Raw genomic sequence first — 20083 nt, forward strand, 5'->3', positions numbered from 1 at the left:
TCAAGACATGAAATAATTTACTGCGACTCAGCCTGTACCCAGTGGGCCAGGACGGGGCTGGAGGAGAGTGACAACTGGGGGCCGCCGGCGTCAGTTCACGACAGTCTGTGCGAAGCGTCCCGGGAGGCCCGCGGTCACTCTGTCCACCGACCTGGGCTGGCCAGGCTCTGGCAGCACTTCCTTCCTTCCCTGCATCCTCAGCCCGCGTCTCATCCAGCACCTCCACAGCCCGCACCCATGCCGCTGTCAGGAGAGCAGGCACCTGCAGCTCAGGCAGCCCGGGCCACCCTCGTCAGGCGGGCTCAGCTTGCGCACCTTGTGCTGCCGGATCTCGCGCACCAGCGTGTAGAAGGCATCCTCCACGCCCTGGGAAGAGGAGGCCAGCTCAGGGGGGGACCACTGCCTCGGCCTCGAGCAGAACCCCAGCCCCTTCACCCCACCCCGCACACGGGGAGCTGGACCCTGCTCCTCTCCGGCCCCAGGGGCCACCCTGTGGAGGCCTGTCCTCAGCAGCTCCCCCACGGCCCACTGAGGGGCTGGGGCTGACCAGGACCCGTGGGGCAATCTGGGGGCACAGGGGTGGGGGCCCCAGGGTCACCGCTCCGGTCTGGCTCAGGGCAGCTCTCTCCGGGGACCTCCACCTCCCCCGGGAGCTGTGTCGGCCCAGACCCGGGCCCTGGCCTCCCTCGCTGCCCTGCCATCCGGGGAGACTTACAGCGAGAGGGGCTGCTGGGTCACGGGGGTCCCGGAGGGTCCCAGAGGGTCCCGGAGCTGGAGCCCGAGCCAGAGCGGCTGCCCTGCGTCAAGGGAGAGGGGGCAGTGAGTGCGGCTCCCGGGCGGGGTGGGGCGGGGCCCTGGCTGGCTGCGGGGGCAGGGGGCCTGCTCACCTGGCGCGTCTTGGCCGACGTCTCGATGTAGGGGATGCCGTAGCTGCGGGCGAGGTCCTGGGCCTGCCGAGACTCCACGGTGCGCGCGGCCAGGTCACACTTGTTCCCCACCAGCACCATGGGCACGTCATCCGAGTCCTTCACCCGTTTGATCTGCTCCCTGCAAGGGGGAAGGCGTGAGCTGGCGGGCAGGCTGCCCGCGGCCCCTGAGGGAGGACAGGAGGCCCCTGAGGGCTCGCGGGCAGCTCACCTGTACTGGTGGATGTCCTCGAAGGACTTGGCGTTGTTGATGGCAAACACACAAAGGAAGCCCTCCCCGGTGCGCATGTACTGGTCCCGCATGGCGCTGTACTCCTCCTGGCCCGCCGTGTCCAGGATGTCCAACAGGCACGTCTCCCCATCGATGACCACTTGCTTCCGGTAGGAGTCCTGGGGAGGACACTGCTTAGAGACAGCAGGCCCTCCGGGGACGGGACCCTCCCTCGCTCCTCTCGTGCCCCCCAGGACCTACGACGAAGAGACCCCTTCCTGCAGAGCGGGTAGAAGACGAGCCCGCGCCAGGAGCCAGGCTGTGGACAGGGGCCGGGCCAGCTCACCTCTATGGTGGGGTCGTACTCATCCACAAAGTGGTTCTGAATGAGCTGGATGGTCAGGGCGCTCTTCCCCACGCCTCCAGCGCCCACCACCACGAGCTTATACTCCGTCATTGCTCCTCAAAGGACCACAGCACAAGGCACTGCAGTGGTCGCCTGTCCCACCTGCCGAGGAAGCGGCACTCAGCACGGCCAGACCACGCAGGGCAGTCCCGCTGAGCTGCCTGGCCCAGCCTGCCTAGGCCCAGCCTGCCCTCTGGGCCTGGACATCCAGGTAACAGGGGCGGCAGCCAGAATGGTGGCCCAGCCGCTCACCTGTGGCACCTCCAGCCCAGAGGTGGGAGGGGGGTCCTGCCTCCAGCTGCATTTAATGACTGTGCGAGAGAAGCAGGGAGCCGGTCCCCCAGAGGCAAGGCTGACAGCTGAGAGCGTCTCCCAAGCATGCACCCGAATTAGAAGCTGCTGGGTAGGCAAGAAGCCTGAACTGGAAGCGCCGTGGGCTGACGTTACCAGCGCCCCCATGAGAACAGGCCTTGCCACGGTGGCGGGCACAGCAGCGTGCCCGGACAGGCTGGTGGCAGCCGACAACCAGCTCCAGGCCCCCCCACCCCCGGGCATGCTGGTGCATTTGACAAGTATTCACTGAGCACCTACTGCATGCCAGGTACTGCTCCAGGCACACGATAACGAGCAGACAGTAAGTACCCCTGCCTTGGCAGGTTCGGGCTACGCTCCAAAGAAAAAATCCACATAAAGGAAAAATAAAGGGAAACCCACGGGGCCCCACTGCCAGAAGAACTTTGGAGAGCATAAGGAAGGTGAGGAGGTGAGCAGGGGACCAGGGCTCCAGGAAGCAGAAGCCGATCACAGGAAAAGACCCAAAGGAGGTGTGGAAATAAGGAGACAGGTGAGAAAGGAAAAAGGCTTGGGGCCAAGGCCCCTAGCTGGGGTGCCCCCAATTTGTGACGTTTAAAGAAGGGATGCCCTTGTGGGGACAGTGGGCAGTGACTTCCTAAACCTCAGATTCGTCTGGTGTATGTGATGGCCGCCCGGTGCCCGAGCTCTTCGCAGGGGTCCTTGGGTCTCTGGCGGGTGGGAGACCCCGCCTAGCGCCATGGTCACGGGCGGGCCTCCGCTCGGGGACACCCAGTGCACTTGTGGGGCCCCGGAAGACAGGGCCCGGGACACGGAGCCGAAGGAGTTGGCCTGGGTGAGGCAGAGCGGACCAGCCGCCGCCCGCAACTCCCGCCGCAGCGCCCCGCCCGCCGCCGCCCGCGGCTCACCTGCGCCCCCGCGCGCCCTGCGAGGACAGCAGGCCCCCCGCCCGGCCCGGCCCTCGCCGCCCCCGCCGCACTCACCGCTCACTGGCACGACTGCCCCCGGGGCCGGAGCCGGGGCGGGGGCGGCGGCGGGGGCTGGGGTCGGGGCACTTGGCTCGCCCGGCGCATGGGCTCCGTCCGCGGCGGGTGCGGCTCGGGCTGCGGGCGGCGGACACCCGACCGGGCCGCGCACGCCCCGCCCCGCGCCCGTCCGTCAGCCCGGCACAGCCTGCCATTGGCCGCGCGCGCCGGGCCCCGCTCTGCCCCACCCCGGTTGGCCGAGAGGCCCGCCCGTCAGAGGCCTCGGCCGGGCGGGGCTTCCGGGAGCTGCGCGGAGGGCGGTTCCCGCCCGGCTGGGCCTCGTGGGCCGCGGCCTGAGGGGTTGGCTCCGCTAGGGACGGGGTCCGGGGGAGACAACTTCTCCGGAAACTGCCAGGACTCTCCCGGGAACAGGCGGGACTCGCGGGATGATAGAGACCCCGCGGCGAAGCGGGTCCGCGGCCGGGTGTGGACTGGGGCGGGGTCGCCGATGTCCGACTCGAGCCCCTGCGCCGCTCCTAGAGCCCAGCGCCGGGCCCCTGGGCACCTTCACGGCGCGCACAGCTGCGCCCACGCCCCCCTAGGCCGTCCCTGCGCCGTGCCGCGCAGCACACCGTAGGGGTTCCGGAGCGGAGGGGACAGCCCGAGGGCTGAGCCTCAGGGAGGGTGGAGCCCGCGGGGTCTTCACCGCAGACTCCCCCGGACCCGAGGCCGGGGAAAAGCGGAGGGGCTGCCGGGACGCGGGTCAGGTGCAGGTGGCTTCGGAAGGGGCTCCTCCCGGCTCCCAGGACGCCTGGCGGTTTGGCGGGGTCCTTGGGCGCGGCTCAGCCATGCGCCCAGGGCCAGGCGGCGCAGGGCGCCTCGGCTGGGCGGGGACGTCTGAGCCCGCAGAGCAGCGAGTCCGGCTCAATCTTTTTACCCAGTGCGGGGGGTCTTGTTTTTCACTTACGTAGTGCGCAGCCCCGCCCCGAGCTCCGCAGAGGGCCCTTGTCCCGCGCTCCCTGATCTCCAGCTTCCCCCAACTTCGGCAGGCCCTGCAGACTACCCGTCCACCCAGCTTCCCCAAAGCCCGGAGCCCAGCCCTGCAGGAGCTCACCCTGAGGCCCAAACGGTACCCAGGAAATCCAACCCAAAAGCTGCCATAGGGGGTTGAAGACTCCCCCACCCCAAGCATAAATATGCACATTGTATCTCCTTTAGAGATTCTCAGAAGTACATGATTTAACATTTAAAAAAATTTCAAAGTAACGCATAAACACATTCTCCTTGTTTATAAGAAAGAATGGTGCATTACACGTAAGGCCAAACCTCCCCCTCTGCTCAGCCGGCACCCCCTTCCATTCCTACCCCTTCCGCGCCGTTCGGCCCCCTCCCGTGCCGGCTCCGTGCTATTCCCCAGGAGCTCACCCCACTGCAAGCCTTGACCTCGGCGGGCCCCTGGGGGGGGCCGCCCCCGCCCCAGGCACGGCGCCGACCCCACGTGCCGTGGCTGTGTCCGGTTGGCCGTCCCGCGCACTGCGCCGCGGCCACGACGAAGCCCGGCTCGCGCCTGACGCGCGTAGACGCGAAGTAAAGGCGGATAAGTGAAAACGGGTGACGGCGCCTCTCGCCGGCGCGGACACTCTGGACTCCCCTCCAGGAGTCCAGGTCTGCATTTCCCTCGTCTTCTGAGGGTCCTTTCCCAAAGCGCTTCCTTTAAATCCCGCAGGGCCTTGGCCTCAGGGACGACCCGACACGGGCGCCTACCACCTGAGAAAGGTGGGCGCGAGTCTCCACCCCAGACCACCTTTGCGGAAGCCGACACCTGGCCTGCCTGCGCCCCGCCGTCTCGACCGCGTCTCACCTCCCCAGCTGCCCTACCGGCCCCAGGGGCGCTCCCGCGCGTGCGGGGCGGGACACGCGCGAACCTCCCAATCTGGTTGGCCGCCGCCCCGCCCGCCCTCCCGCCCGCCCTAGCAACCGTTGCTAGGGGGCGTGGCTCGGCCTCGCGGAGCTGGAAGATTCCCGCGGCTCATGAATATTTGCAGATTCAGAGAAGGCCCCGCCCCCGTTGCCTTGGCGCCCAGGCCCCTCAACCCCGCGGCCGGGAGAACAACCCCAAGTCGAAGAGAGCGCCTGGCGAAGGAGGGCGCCCGGGACCAAGCCCCCGAGGCTGGGGCACCGGGGCCGACCCCTCAGGTGAGAGCCGAGCGCGCCTTTGGGTCCGGGGCCTCAGGCCTCGCTGTCTCCTCCCGTGTTGGGGGGGAAACTGAGGCCAGGGATGGAGCAGAAAGACAGTGAGGTCCCAGTGATGCCCCAATTGTCAGATCTGGTCCCCTGGGGGCCCATCCCACAACCCCTGGCCCTGCTAAGGGTCTCGTGGTCACCGGGACAGGAGGGACCCCAAGCCCTGCCTAGGGACCCACTCTGGGAGTTTCCATGATGGGGACCTAGGAGGGGAGAGGCCCTACCCTCAGAAGGGATAGCAGGTGGAGGGGACCCAGAGAGGTGATGAGCCCGGCCAGGAGCTGGTGTTAGTCTGGGCCGTGGAGAGAGAAAGGCCACCACATTTCCAACTTCGGGGACTCACGGAGTGGCAGGGCAGGATGGGATCAGGGCCATGAACAGTGTGGACGGGTCCAGGCCAGTGAGTAGATGTGAAGGGATAGTGTCTCAATGGGAACCTCAGCCTCCAACCCAGGCCCTGCTCCTTGGACCCCAAGACCTTTGGCTAATCTAGACCCATACTCTGGGCCTAGTCATGGGCAGGACCTCAGGTCAGCTGTTCTCAGGCACAAAGGGAAGAGAGTGGCCCACTGGCATCCCAGGCCACAGTCTGGCCAGCCCATCCCTTTCCCAGAGCCCAAGGCTAGCAGCCCTGGGGTAGGTGGGGGCAGCATCTTCCTAGGGGGCCTGGTGCTGGGGTCCTCCTTTGAGGCTTAGGGCCGTTCACCAGCCGGAGAAAGGCAGGCAGCAGAGGAACTTTCGGAAAGAAATCCTGGCCAGAAATTCCGTGAGGCTCTTCGTGAGGCTCCCCTGCATGGCCTTCACCTCCTTGGGTCCTTGGTGTGTGGTCATTTTCCAGACAAGGGCACGTGGAGCCCGGGCAGCTTGTCCCAAGGCCCAGCACTCCCTCCCACCCTCTCTGTCAAAGGCTAGCTGATCACCCCCGCCCCAGGGAGGATGAATCTTGACCATCCACAGGGGGTGATAGACAAGAACAGTGGCCAGAAGCTGCATCTGCCACATTCACTGATTTTGGGGGATATTCTTGAGCCCCTGTTCTGCACACTGGACATGGCAGGTGAGTGTCCTGCCCACGCAGAGCTCACTTGCTGTCTCAGGCAAGGCACTCACTCAACTGAACTGAGGGCTGTAGAAGGGGGTCGGTCTTATCAGGTAGTAAGTCCAGGAAGGTCGGGAGGGAGCACAGGGGTAGGGGTTGGCGAGGCCCTGATCCAAGGTGGAGGGAAGAAGCCAGGGTTTCCATACAGACTTCTGGCTCTGCCCTCAGAGATGATTCCAGGGTCTGGGGCCAGGCACAGGCATCTGTGTCTTTAAGGAGCAACGCCAGGTGAGCCTGTCGCAGGTGGACCACCTCCTGTGGCCCTGGGGGTAACGCCCAAGAGGGACAGGGTGCCTGGGAGGCCAGCCCACAGGGGATGGTCCAGAGCAACAGGCTGGGGACCCCTTTTGGAGAGTGTAAAGTTGGGGGTGGAGGGAAGTGGGGATTTGAAGACCAAGCATTTGCATTGGATGGACCCAGAGGCACCCTAGCGTCGGTCACCCATATGGCTGTCTTTCCAGTCAGCCGGGCCAGGTGCCCCATCAGGATGGTTGAAAGGACCTAAGGGCCAGCCCCCAGGCTGGCATCTGCTCACTTCTGGGCCCTGTGGCCTTGGCCCAGCCTGTCCCAGGTCCCTCGAGCATGGTGACCTGGCCAGGAGGCCAACCTGACTGTCTCTCCCGCAGGTGCCGCCTGGGGCCACATGCTGCCCTCTTGCCTAGATGTTTGGCCCACGGTGGGAAAAAGCAGCCTCCAGGTGAGGGGGTCTCAATGGGCACGGGGGGGGGGGTGCCTGAGACCATCAGGTGGAGAAGGACACACAGCACAAGGCCCGAGGCACAGGCTTGCTTGTTACAGCGGCAAATGGGCAAACGGGACCTCGAGGCAGCCCCCCTCCCCGGCCTACACGGAGCCTCAGAGGGCAGGCCGGAGCTGGCACCCCGCGTGGACCCTGAAGGACGGGCAGAAGCACAGGGAGGGTGGCCTGCCCAGGCCGGGGGTGTGAGCCCAGGCTGGGGGAGGAGACGGCAAGGCCCCCGGGCAGGCTGGGGCTTCACCATTACAGCCTTCTCCGGGCCAGAGGTGGGCTCTGGGGGCTTGCTGTGTGCGTGCGTACATCAAGGGCCGCACAGGGTCTCGGCTGGGCTGTGGATCAGAGGAAGAGCAGAGGCTGAGCAGCTTTGCCCTCTGCCTACACCCAGCAGGTTGGATGTGAATGGACCAGGCCTGGGACAGAGCCCACGGGCCTCGGCCAAGCATAGCCAGTGTCCGAGTGCGGGCGCTGAGCTGGCAGGGCCGGCACAAGCCCCGCCCCCAGAGCAAGGCCCCGGGCAGCCGAGGGGGCAGCCACAGCGGGCGGCTGCCGGAGGAGCACCTGTCACCTGCCCGACTGGTGAGTGCCGGGGGGCTGGGCTCGGGCGCAGGGGCCCGCATGGCTGACAGATGCCCTCGGCCCGCTGGGGCCCCTGCGCCTGCTCCACCCTTGGGCCGACCCCAGGTGTTTGGTGACACAGACGTCCCCCAGGCATTCAGGCCGCAGAAGGGCCCGAGCCAGGCCCAGCCTCAGATTTGCTGAGCCCCTACCGTGCGCTGGGCTCCAGGGACCCCTCCGTGAACCAGAGAGAAGGCCCCTCATTCCCGTGGGAAACAGGGTGACAGCCCATCCGAGCGCGTGGCGCACAGACAGGGAGCCATGAGCAGAGGAGGGAGCAGGCCATCTGCAGGGCGGGGCATCCTGGGGTCCCACTGACCACATCTGGCGCAGTTGTTGAAGCCTCTCTCCCAAACCTGGGGTGCGGTGGCAGCTGCTTCCCACCCCCACACTGGGGCCCAGCAGGTTCTGCAGAGCCCTCTCGCCTGCAGGTTCCTGCCCAGTGACCCCAGAGAGCAGCCCTGCACCTCCTGGTGACCGGACCCCTTCCCTTTCTGGCCATTGCTCTCGCCCGTCATTAGCCACGCTAAGGGCCAGGCACTCCCCAGCACCCCTCCAGCCCACACAAACACTTGCACCCAGGTGAGGGACCCTTGGAGACCCTGGGGTGACGCACCCACCAACACTCGACAGAAGGAAGCCTGGCTGTCTGAGGTCCCCACGCACTTCCCTGACCAACTCGGAGAAGGGTCCACGAGGTCTGGTCACTGCAGGTGGACAGGACACTCCCGCTGGCCCCCTCCCCACACCCCCCAGCAGCCCCTGTGTGTCCGCCCTCCAGCCAGGCCTGCAGCGCCCACAGTACCCAGGGTCCTGGTCCAGCGTGGACCCGTCACGTCAGGCCGCCGGCCCCCGCTGCTGCACGGGCTGGGTGCTGGGGACACGCCTTGATCAGAGCTACTCCGTCCACCCCGGGACCTCCCCCTCCCCCACCCAGCTCCTGGCTGGGGAGAGAGCCTGCCTGTGTGAGCGTGGCCCAAGCACCCCAGGACCACCCTTGCTTCTTAACATATTTGAGTCCGGTGCCCACCATGCCAAAGCGTGGCTGCTGAAGCATCTCCCTCGGTCACTGGAACCGGGGGTCTCAGGCCTCTGTCCTCCCAGACCCTCTCGCATGTAGTCAGCATGTGGCAACTGGTTTCTCCCTGAGGCTGAGTCTTACTGAGTCATCCTAACTCCAAGCCCTTCTTCATTTCTTCTTTTACTGGTTTGAGCTGAGAAGCCATTTTATTTTCCAAGCCACGAGTTCCAGGACCCCTGGGCTCTCTCCACCAGCTCTGAACTCTGCCTTGTGTAAAACCTCATCAAATGCAGTGAACTGTGGCCAGCTCACTCTGCCCACAATTGCCTGGCACCTCTCCACCCCCATCACAGGTCCATTGTGTGCATCTTCTGCCATCCAGGTTACTACAGGAGACCCTTTCACCAAAACTTCCATTGTCACATGACCTGGGTCTCCATCTTTCCAGCTTCAGTAACACTCACGTCACACGCCCCCCACCAGTTCCCATCCAGTGTCACATCGTTTCATCATTTGTGTTATGGTAGCTATTGGAGCTGCACCTAGATCCCAAGTTTTGTATGAGTCAGCTATTGCTATAGTGATGCTACGTAACAAACAACCCCCAAACTCATCAGCTTACAGTGCAGGTGTACCGTCCATGAGTTTGAAGGAGGCTGGGGCTCGGCCATGCTGAGCAGAGCTGGGCTCCAGGCCCCAAGCTGCACTGGGTCTGTTCCATGGGTCTCGTTAGGACACCAGCACACCTCAGGTCACACCCTTCTCTGGCAACGGCCCCACCAGCCACACAGGATCACAATCTCCACTCCTGTCACATCACACTTATCGTCCAGCTGGAGCCAATCGTGGCCACAGTCAACATGGGTGAGGCAGGGAAACGCCTGCCACCTGCTCCAGGCTTGCAGCCAAAAGCAGGAGTTTCACTGGGGGGCGGGGCGGGGTGTGTGTGACTTCTGTCCAGCTCTCAGGGCTGACTCCCCACCGACCCCTGCAGCAGGCCCTGGCCCAGGTGGATGACCTCCGACTGGTGAGCGTGCTGGAGCTGTGTGTCAACACCCACGAGAACAGCCTGGGGAACTTTGGTGAGAGCCCCTGCCCATGCACACCCTCCACTGTCATGGCCAGGCCGTGCTTGAAGGCTCGGCCTGCTCGGGCCCTGCCCACCAGGATCTGGTCTTTGACCACTGCACCCACAGACCTGCCCTGCACCCCGCTCTCCAGGGACTGATAACCCTCTCCCGGGGCCCTGGGAGCCTGGGACACTGGCTGGGGGGGCTGTGCTCTGGAGCCCAGTGTGTGGTCTGGCCATGCCTGCAGTTCCCCGTGGGAGGCGGCCCGGGGGCAAGACCCCACAGAGTCCCATGGCCCCGTGGCCTTCTGTGTGCCTCTGCCCCCACGGGGTGCCTCCTGCACCCTCCCCTGCTGGCCTGCGTCATTCAAACCGGGCCTCAGACACAGCATGTGGCCCAAGGCTGCCCCTGGGCCTCAGAGCAGCCGTCGGGCGGCAGGGGCCGAAGGGCGCTGACGCCTCTGAAGGTGCAAGGGCAGCAGGGCCTGCGCTGACCTCTCTTCCTGCGGCCCCACAGGGCTGCACCTGCCCAACCTCAGCCAGCTGAAGCTGAACGGCAGCTGCCTGGGCTCCCTGAGGTGAGTGTCCACCCCCCGCGGTGGTCACGGGGGAGGGCGTGCTGCCGGCCTGGGTGGGGTCCTGGGCATCCCACTATCGCCAGCTCCCGGCCCTAACGCCCACCCCGGTCACGTCGCCCACCCCTGGCCCGCTGGAGGCCCCGCTGAGGGTGACGCCAGCCACCCGGAGCCTGCAGTCAGGGTCAGGCTGGTTACACCAGGTTTTGTGGCTGACGAGGTCTCCAGGGACCTCCCTGTGGTGCCCGGAAGGCGCCCACTGACCTTTGGCAGAGGACCCCCAACCCGCGAGCCTGGGCGGCTCATCACCGACCAGCTTCTGGATTTGGGGCATCCCCCCACCCCTCACCACAGCCCAGGGCTGTGTCCCCGTGCTGGTGGGGCCGTAGCTGGGGGTTGAGCCGGCCCCCATCAGCACAGCAAGACGAGCAGAGGAGCATGGCCGCTACTGCCCAGCTGGACCTCAGGCCCCACGTGAAACACAACAGCATCTTAATAGCTTAAAAGACAAAATGCAAAAATCAGGACAGATTAAGGTTTTTGCTTACTTCGTCGGGCTGGAAAGAACAAAGCTGAGGTAATATCAGAGTTTATTGGGTGTTTGAACAAAATGGGTGTCAGGAAAACCCTGCTGGGATTTTGTTTGTTTGTTTTTATAAATTTATTTTATTTATTTATTTTTGGCAGCGTTGGGTCTTCGTTGCTGTGCACAGGCTTTCTCTAGTTGTGGCAAGTGGGGGCCACTCTTCGTTGCGATGCGTGGGCTTCTCGTTGCGGTGGCTTCTCGTGTTGCGGAGCACGGGCTGTAGGCGCGTGGGCCTCAGTAGTTGTGGCACGTGGGCTTCAGTAGTTGTGGCTCACAGGCTCTAGAGCTCAGGCTCAGCAGTTGTGGCGCACGGGCTTAGTTGCTCCACGGCATGTGGGAATTGCCCGGACCAGGGCTCGAACCTGCGTCCCCTGCATTGGCAGGCGGATTCCTAACCACTGCCCCACAAGGGAAGCCCAGCCCTGCTGGTTTTATGCGGCCAGACAGCCGTCTTGGGGCAGTGGGAGGCCAGTCCCAATTCTAGAAAGTTCTCCTGATGTTTTAAATGGGCTGTAAGTATCCAGTCATTTCCAGAGGAGATGATAAAGGTATTCATTAAGCAGCCTTGCACGATTTTTCCTATTTGTACTGCTGTTTGTCGAATAAACATCAAAAAGAATTTGAAAAACACCTGAAAGCCTAGAAGTGGAAGCAAAGAAGATCAGAGGCCGCGTGGCCCCCGTAGGCAGGGACAAGCAGGTGGATGCCAGCTTCCACGGCTCCTGCATGGCTCCTGGGCCTGCAAGGAAGGGTCTGGAAAGCAGGTTCTCAGAATTGCCTTTAGTACCTATACATGGTTCAGCAGTATTCTGACAGAGACGTCAATACTTTAAGTTAACAAAGACAAAAAAAATCATATTTACTCCTTCATTATTAAGGCTTACAAATTAGCTCAAAGAACAATAAAATATATAGAAAACATATAAAGGATGGAAACTACAAAGAGAAGTGGAAGGTATAAAATTAAGTATTTGTTACCATTTGTAACAAAACAAAATATTTGATTTCAAAAAAAAAATCAATTCCAAGAAAAAATTAAATCATTATTTATATAAAACATGTGTTCTGTTCCTTGATAACGACAGTGAAAACTGTAAGGAATGTTTAAGCTGTCTGTTAGCGAATCCTGAAACTTGGCCAAATGTTGTTTGCATATCTCCACGGAGTGACAGTAAACAAATATTTGTAAAAGGAAGCTAATTCAATGTGACAGTGCAGTGAAGTAGTATTGCAGCTTAGCTGATGACAGAGACAGTCAAGACATTAAAACGCCAGGCAGTGTTACGAGGACTGGAAAGTAATTTTCATGTGATGGCTGTCACTTCGTCCGAAGCTGAGAGAGAATTCAGCCCCTGAAAGTGTCACTGACGTGAGGACAGATGGGGCTGGTTTCCAGGCCAGCCAGCATCTGACAAGAGCATCCTTCACCAGGACCACTGTGTGGGGAAACCACAGTAACAATCTCTGAAACTCAGCAACTAACTTGGAGATCATTAAAATGATTGAAGGGACAGTTCTCACTACAACTTAATCGTGTGTGTGTCCCCTGAAGACTCTCCACCCTTCCTCCTCCCGCGATCTCAGACCATGGTGGCTTTCACTTAAACAGAAACCCCTCATTTTGATTTGTTCCAGCCCATCAGTTCTGGCTGGTATTGTGGGTGTTTTTTAGGAGGTTTGTCTGCACCTCAAGGTCTTGGAGATATTCTTTTTCTTCTATTCACTTACGGTCTCACTTTTCAGTTTGGGGTCTTTAATCCTACTTATCTGTGAGGTTGCTTCCACTCCTGATATGAGATGGAGACCCAGTTCTGTTTAGCACCACCTGGTGAGTTGGTTTTCCCAGCATCGTCTACCCCAGGCCCACGCGGACACGCTGGCGGAGTGAGGAGCTCTCCGTCATCACAGTCTTCATTGGTGCACCTTTGTGTTAATCTGTAACATCTGTTACCCTCCTCGTAGTTTTCCTTTTTCCAAACTGACCTAGCTATTCCTGAGCACTTATTCTTGCATTTGAGTTTTACGATCAGTTTGCTGGGTTTCACACACCCTTATCTTTCAGGATTTTGTTTTGTTTTGTTTCGGAATTTTAAAAAGGCACATGCTCATTTGGGTTAATTTTTATGTTATATACATCCATGAATATGGTATAGCTCTCCATTCATGTGTGCTTTAATGTTTTTAATAGAGTCTTTAAACTTCTTCTGTAAAGTTTATAGGTTAGAACGCTTTCAGCTGCAAGTTACAGAAACCTGCAGCCAACCGGCCTGAGCAGTGAGAAATTGTTTATCCCTTAAGTGCCTAAGGACCACGGGGCAAACCCTGTTCTAAGCACAGAGGATATGTCAGGGAACAGAACAGGTGAGAATCCCTGTCTCTGAGGGCACACAAGTAGCCCGGTGGTGGCTCACGCAGCCGGTGGCCCCCAGGATGTGGCCCCCATCCCCATGCCTGGGGCTGCTGCAGCCACGTTGGTGGGCTGAGGGAGTGTGGTAGCTAGTCTTCTAGGGTTGCTGAACAAAGCACCATGAACCAGGTGTCTTGAACAGCAGAGACTGACTCCCTCAGGTCTGGAGGCCACAAGTCAAGATCAAGGTGTATCCCCTTCTGAGCCAGAGGGAGAGCCCAGCTCACTCCTCGCTCCTGGGGGTTTGCTGGCCACCTTTGACATTCCTTGGCTTGTAGACTCATCACCCCAATCTCTGCCTTCAGCTCACGTGGCCTTCTTCTTCCTGTGTCCAGATCCAAATTCCCCCTTTTTGTAAGGACACCAGTCATATTGGATTAGGGCCCACCTCACCTCCACCAATTACATCTTCAGAGACCCTGTTTCCATGTCAGGTCACATTCTGAGGTCCTGAAGGTTAGGACTCCAACATATGAATTTCGGGGGGGGGAGGATGCAATTCATCCCATAACAGGAAATGTGCCTTCCTGTGTCCATCAGTAAGAACAAGAAGGTTCCCAGCATTCTTCTGTGTTTCTTTGGCCAGAACTGTATCATGTATACACTCTCTTACACCAACCACTAGCAAGGGAATGGAATTATGATTGGAGTGGGCTAACCAGGACCCCCACCTGTGCACCCTGCTGCCACTTGGGACAGGGCAGGACACCAGCCTCCTCTGAAGGCAGGGCTCCCTGAAACCAGAACTGAATTAATTCCCACATACTTATAGTATTTTTATAATCATGGATGAGGGCCTGATTCTGCTGTATTCTGTTTGATTGTTGCAAATTTAGAGAAACACTATGCTGATTTAGAATAGATTTTTAAAATTTTTATTTTATTAACTTTTATTGGAGTATAGTTGCTTTACAATATTGTGTTAGTTTCTACTGTACAGCAAAGTGAATCAGCTATATGTATACATATATGCCCTCTTTTTTGGATTTCCTAGAATTGATTTTTTAAATCAATAAAACAATTGATTTTTATAAATGGGTCTATTACCTCTGGCAATAGTGTACCTTTGTTTTGTATTTAACATTATTGCCAAACTGTCCTATTAATTCAAATAATTTGTTAATTCAGATGGGTTTCCATACTGATGGTGATGTTATCAGCAAGTTACGAGTGCTATCTTTCACTCAAATCCTCCTGCTCCTTTTTCTTGTCTTATTGCTTTGGCCAGGATCTACTAGCCAGTACGATGTTAGACAGCGGCAATGACAGTAGCAGGCATCCTTGGTTTGTTCCTGATCTTAACGGGTATGTGTCTGGGTTCCTCTGCATCTATTGACATGATCATAAAATGATATTTCTCCTTTAGTCTATTTATGCACTGGATTCCACTGACAGATTTTGTGATGGTAATTCATCCTTACATTCCTGCAGTAACACTACTTGATGAGTTATTTTTAAATCACTGTAACCTTAAAATAATATTTGCTTTGCAATTTTCACATCAGTCTTCATGAGTGATAGTGCTTTAATGCCCCAGTTTGTACTTCTCTGGTCCTGGAATCAAGGACTGACTTGGACGGGGCCCTCCCTTTTATTGTTCTCTTCAACTGCTTAATTTTTTGAAACTTCCTGTACAGGAAATTATTGTGGAAGATAGAGATTGTCTATTCCATGATAGATCTTATTTTTAAAACTGATCCAGATCCGGGGACTTGGCGGGGGTGGGGCGAGGGGTGTTAATCACTGTTTAATTTCTTTAGTGGTTATTAGTCTAGTTTTCTTTCTTTTGGCACCAGCTTTGTCTAGTTTTCAAGAATGTTGGTATATAGTTTGTTCATAATGGTTTTTGTTGTTTTAAATTGCTGCTATAGCCATAATTATTCCTCTTTTTAAGTTCCATACATTTATTTGCATTGTCCCTCTGTTCATCCTTGATCAGTCCTGCCAGAGGATTGTCTATTAAGTTTTTAAAGAATCAGCACTGGGCTCTGTTCATCTTCTCTATGTTTTTTCTAGTTATTACTGGTTCTGTTCTAATCTTGATTACATCTTTCCTTCATGTCCTTTTGTTATTTGCTGTTGTTCTTTTTCTGGCTCCTTGAGCTGAATGCTTAGCTTAATTGTTCTACTCCTTCCAGTTTTTTGATAAATATATTTAAAGATCTAACTTTCTAGGGCTTCTCTGGTGGCGCAGTGGTTAAGAATCCGCCTGCCAATGCAGGGGGCACGGGTTCCAGCCCTGGTCCGGGAAGATCCCACATGCTGCGGAGCAACTAAGCCCGTGCGCCACAACTACTAAGTCTGCTCTCTGGAGCCCGTGAGCCACAACTACTCAGCCCACATGCTGCAACTACTGAAGCTCATGCGCCTAAAACCCGTGCTCCACAACAAAAGAAACCACCGCAATGAGAAGCCCACTCACCGCAACAGAGAAGCCCCACTCACCGCAACTAGAGAAAAGCCCACATGCAGCAACAAAGACCCAATGCAGCCAAAAATTAAACAATTTTTTAAAATAAAAGAAAATAAAAAGTAAAAGAATCCTGAAGGGCAACTAGCAGAGGTTTGGCATGTGCAGAATTGTAATCTTTACAGAAGTGAAGAGAAACAATAGAACCTAACAGTTGTTTAAAGGATAAAGAAAACTTGTCAGACATAAAAGAAAACTTTCATCTACAGATTGAAATAAAAAACTGAAACTGAATTGGCAACCCTGAAACGTATCCTAATAAAGTTCCTGGACTTCAAGACACAGATCATATTGGGGGCAGCCAAGGAAAGAGATCAAGTCTTCCTTTAAGAAGAGAAAAAAAAGGACGTTTTCCTCAGACTTCTCCATAGAAACACTCAAAGCCAGAAGCCAGTAGAATGATGTCTACACAGCCCAGCAGAAAGACGGTATGAATCAAGAAGTTCATACCCAGCCAACATTTTGGAATGAGTAAGAAATTAAGGAAAATAGTTTGATTAGCCCCTCTTGAAGGAATCATGAGACGCAAATTTCAGCCAATTAAAAGATGATTGGAAAATGCATTGAAGGCAGTAGACTGGGGAGAAACATGGAATCTCTGTAACTAAAGGTGGAGATTACGGTAACAGAACAAAACTTAAAAAATGCAACATACAGGTTAGTCGGTGGATGAGACATAACCGAAGGGGAATTTGTGAACCGGAAGATGGGCCCCAGTGACGCAGAAAGGTGAGGCGGGCCAGGAACACCTCAGAGGTGAGGAGGCGCCTTCACTTGGACCAGGGGAGCAGGCAGAGCCCCCAAAGCAGGAGGAAGAGCAGATGCCAAGACCAGGGGCACCAGAGTGCAGGTGCGATTCAGGACCATGGGGAGACCAGAGCTGCTGGAGCCGGGGCAGGGAGGGCAGGGCGGCCAGCAAGGACCAACATGTGCTACCTCATCACCGCAGGGAAGCCCCTCACCTCAGCATCTCCAGTGAGTCAGCATTTCAGACCCTCACTCCCAATCTGAATGCCCAAGAAGCTATTAATAGTATAATACCCCCAGCATGAAAGGGAAGTCAGGACAAACCCACAGGACCCCAGAGGAAGCAGACAATGCCAGGAGGGGAGTAAAACGTCCAGGCACCTTCAGTGAATGTTCTGAGAGACACGGAAGAAGACGTGGCTTCTTTGCACCCTCAAAACAAAAACAGAGGGCTTCCCTGGTGGCGCAGTGGTTCAGAGTCTGCCTGCCGATGCAGGGGACACGGGTTCGTGCCCCGGTCCGGGAGGATCCCACATGCCGCGGAGCAGCTGGGCCCGTGAGCCATGGCCGCTGAGCCTGTGCGTCCGGAGCCTGTGCTCCGCAATGGGAGAGGCCACAACAGTGAGAGGCCCACGTACCAGGAAAAAAAAAAAAAAAAAAAAACCAGAATGCCATGAAATAAGATCAGAGAACAACGAAGGGCGCTTGGGAATTAAATGTATGAGGGCTGACAAAAAATGTTACCAGCATTGTTGGAAGAGAAGGGAATCTCCCAGAAAGCAGAGGAAAGGCAAAGAGATGGAAATGGGAGAGAGAAGGGATGAGAACAAGCTCCTTCTCAGAGACCACACGTGAGAGGCTGAGCTCCAGATATGAGAGCAGAGACTGCGAGGAGAGAAAATACAAAAGGGAATATCCCAGAAGCTGACAGAAAGGATGTGCAACAGTGGGCCGGTGCCCGGACAGGAGACGAGGGTCACCCAGGCTGAGAGGACCCCGCGGGCAGAGGTGGGGCCCACTGAGGTCGGGGGCAGATGGGAGAGCCCCGGCCTGCCCACTGGCAGGGGAGTGGCCGCCAAGGGAGGGTGGCACAAACAAGTCCCAGGTGGGGGCAGGGGGAGGGGCTGTGACACAGGGAAATCATCCACAAAAAAGGCCGGGAGGAAAGAGGGAGGGAGGACACCCCGGCTGACCCCGCTGGGGAGGGGACACCCACTACAGCAGGCAGCGGCCGTCTAGCACGAGGGCAGCTCCCGCGGCCAGGCCCGGACCCTGCAGGGGTTGGATAAGGTGCCCAAGACAGGCGGCTGCAGCCAGGAGGGAAGACAGGGGCCCGGGGGCTCTGGAGCCCCTTCCTCGGCCTGGAGGCCACCCAAGCCAGTCACAGCTGTCCCTGAACCTGGAGACAGCCAGATGTGGGTGGCGGCTGGGCAGGAGGCATGGCACAGGGCCTTCACGGCCACCGAGACATGACCCTCCGCCCCAGGACCGCACTGACCAGCCAACCCTACCCTCTGCAGGGACCTGGGCACCTCCCTGGGCCGCCTGCAGGTGCTGTGGCTGGCTCGCTGCGGCCTGGCTGACCTGGATGGCATCGGCTCCTTCCCGGCTCTGAAGGTGGGTCTGCGGCGCTCCAGGGAGTGCGGGGGGAGGGGGGCCCTGACTGAGCCCCCCCGTGCCCCCCAGGAGCTCTACCTTTCCTACAACGACGTCTCGGACCTGAGCCCGCTGTGCCTGCTTGAGCAGCTGGAGGTGCTGGACCTGGAGGGCAACTGTGTGCAGGACCCAGGGCAGCTGCGCTACCTGCAGCTGTGCCCGCGGCTGGCCACGCTTACCCTGGAGGGCAACCCGCTATGCCTGTGGCCCGGCCCCGGCCCCGCCCACCAGGTGGGCACCGGGCGGGGAGGCGCTCTGTAGCTCCAGCCTCTCGGCCCGGGCACTGCTTTGTCCACCTGAACTCCGGCCGGGTCGCAGGGGATCCCAGGACACACGCCTAGGGCACACCCGCCTGTTGCCGGGGCTTCTTCACTAGGAGCTCATTCCCATGTTGCTGGAGGCCCGGCGGCTGCCAGCTCGTCCTCCTAGGCCGGGACCAGACTCTGAAGGGCCACGCGTACACCCCAAGAGGTCTGTGCACACGCCATGGGGAACCACGCGTGTTCTGTACAGTCTCCACAGAGTCATGTACACAAGCACACACGCTCACATACACACACCCATGCAGGCCCCGTGCAGAAGCAGCCCCACCCCCTGCAGCGCTGCTCGTAAACCGGTGGTCTGTGCACACCGCCCGCGGCTGCACACACCCCCGCACTGCCCGTGCACTCCCAGAGCTCACACGCCTGCCCAGCTACTCATGGTGCCTGTGCACAGTGGCCGCCCACTGGGCCAGAGCTCTGAGTTCAGGGCAGCTCCGCAGGCCAGAGGGCACCCCTGGACCCTGGCAGTGAGCCCAGAGAGTGAGATCATGCATGGGTAAGAGCCCAGGGTCCCTGCAGTCCCTGCTCTCCCAGAGTGACCCAGGCTGGCCTGGCCGCCTGGGCAGAGAGAGATGGCATCCCCGACCCCCAGCTCCCCTGCACTGCCCCCCAGCAGGTCTGGGGGCAGCGGCTACAGGGCAATGCTGGCCTGACGGGCCCACCAGACTCAGGCCTGCCACCCCCACCGCAGGTGCCCCAGGGCTACAACTACCGGGCAGAGGTCAGGAAGCTCGTCCCCCAGCTGCAGGTCTTGGATGAGCTGCCGGCCACACACACACGCCTGACGACCTCCCGGAAGCTGGACCACGACTGGCTCGTGGTGAAGGAGGCCATCAAGGAGGGCAGCGTCCTGGACAGCCTGCTCCCCGGGCTGGGTACAGACGGAAGCCGTCCAGGGGCCTCGGGCTGGGGCTGCCCCAGGAGAGGGCTCCACCCCCCCACCCCTGGCCCCGCCCCCAGGTCTCTCAGAGCCGGAGAGCCGCCTCGTGTCCCTTCTCAGCCACGAACCCCCCCACCCACCCCAACCTGCCCCATCCCCAGAGCCCTGCACACCCACCCCCAGGCCAGGACACCCTCCCTGTGAGCAGCCCTGGTGGGGGCCTCCCCAACCATCCTCAGGGGGAAAGGAGGGCCAAACCTGCCCCCTGGTGGCGCTGGGCCTCGGGCACACGGATGCTGGGTGGTGGGGGGCCCTGCTCCGTGGACAGGGTTCAGCTGGGGGGATCCTGGGTGGCCGGCTGGCGTGGGCTTTGATGACCTCTGATTTTGACTGTTGTGCAGGTTCTCCCCACGGATCCCCCGTTTGGAGACGCAGCCCCGAGCTATGCTCACCTGAGACCCAGCGCAGGGCCCCCAGGCCCTGGCCCCGCTCCCTGCTGGTCCCCGGGGGCCCCCTGCCTGCAGGCCTTCTTCCCCAGGGCCCAGCCCCAGAGGACGACGCCAGCAGCCTCACCCACGGTAGGCGACCCACCTCGGCGTGAAGCTGCCTGTAGCCCCTCAGCCCCGAACTAGGCCCAGCCGCACCCTCTTCTTCAGGTGCCGGCCGGGTCCTCTGTGGAAACCCCGCCAAAGGCCTGCAGGAGCGCCGGCACCAGTGCCAGGTACAGCCTGCTCCCCCCAGCAGGCCGTGCCCCGGCCTGACGGCGCCTGCCCCAGCACCTCCCCGAAGGCCGTGCCCCTGAACCAGCCTGTCC

General features: G+C 59.3%; 2 protein-coding genes across 10 annotated transcripts in view; one reads left to right on the forward strand and one right to left on the reverse strand.

Moving 5' to 3' along the window:
* Positions 1-4682, reverse strand: HRAS (HRas proto-oncogene, GTPase). Of its 6 annotated transcripts, XM_067747758.1 has the most exons (6): positions 2839-2993; positions 1484-1645; positions 1138-1316; positions 888-1047; positions 716-797; positions 1-366 (listed from the first exon to the last, which is right to left on the reverse strand). In XM_067747758.1, the coding sequence occupies exons 2-5, from the start codon at positions 1592-1594 to the stop codon at positions 735-737; spliced, it is 513 nt and encodes a 170-aa protein (XP_067603859.1). In that variant the 5' UTR covers positions 1595-1645; positions 2839-2993; the 3' UTR covers positions 1-366; positions 716-734. The 6 variants fall into 6 exon arrangements, with proteins under 6 accessions (XP_067603859.1, XP_067603856.1, XP_067603858.1 ...); XM_067747755.1 differs by lacking the exons at positions 716-797; positions 2839-2993 and adding an exon at positions 4625-4682; XM_067747757.1 differs by lacking the exons at positions 716-797; positions 2839-2993 and adding an exon at positions 4246-4563.
* LRRC56 (leucine rich repeat containing 56) overlaps positions 2101-20083 on the forward strand; it is a 20734-nt gene continuing 2751 nt past the window's right edge. The window contains exons 1-11 of one of the 4 annotated variants that reach the window (XM_067747750.1): positions 2104-2387; positions 4547-5016; positions 6790-6860; positions 7309-7496; positions 9551-9638; positions 10143-10203; positions 17931-18027; positions 18097-18297; positions 19081-19264; positions 19671-19847; positions 19926-19990. In XM_067747750.1, the coding sequence (XP_067603851.1) occupies positions 7320-7496; positions 9551-9638; positions 10143-10203; positions 17931-18027; positions 18097-18297; positions 19081-19264; positions 19671-19847; positions 19926-19990 (1050 nt within the window). In that variant the 5' untranslated portion in view covers positions 2104-2387; positions 4547-5016; positions 6790-6860; positions 7309-7319. Of the gene's footprint in view, positions 2388-4546; positions 5017-6789; positions 6861-7305; positions 7497-9550; positions 9639-10142; positions 10204-17930; positions 18298-19080; positions 19265-19670; positions 19848-19925; positions 19991-20083 lie in introns of all 4 variants that reach the window. The other 3 variants (XM_067747749.1, XM_067747748.1, XM_067747751.1) reach the window with 3 other exon arrangements.

The sequence above is a fragment of the Pseudorca crassidens genome, chromosome 9 (assembly GCF_039906515.1).
Source record: "Pseudorca crassidens isolate mPseCra1 chromosome 9, mPseCra1.hap1, whole genome shotgun sequence".
Taxonomy (NCBI): Eukaryota; Metazoa; Chordata; class Mammalia; order Artiodactyla; family Delphinidae; genus Pseudorca; species Pseudorca crassidens.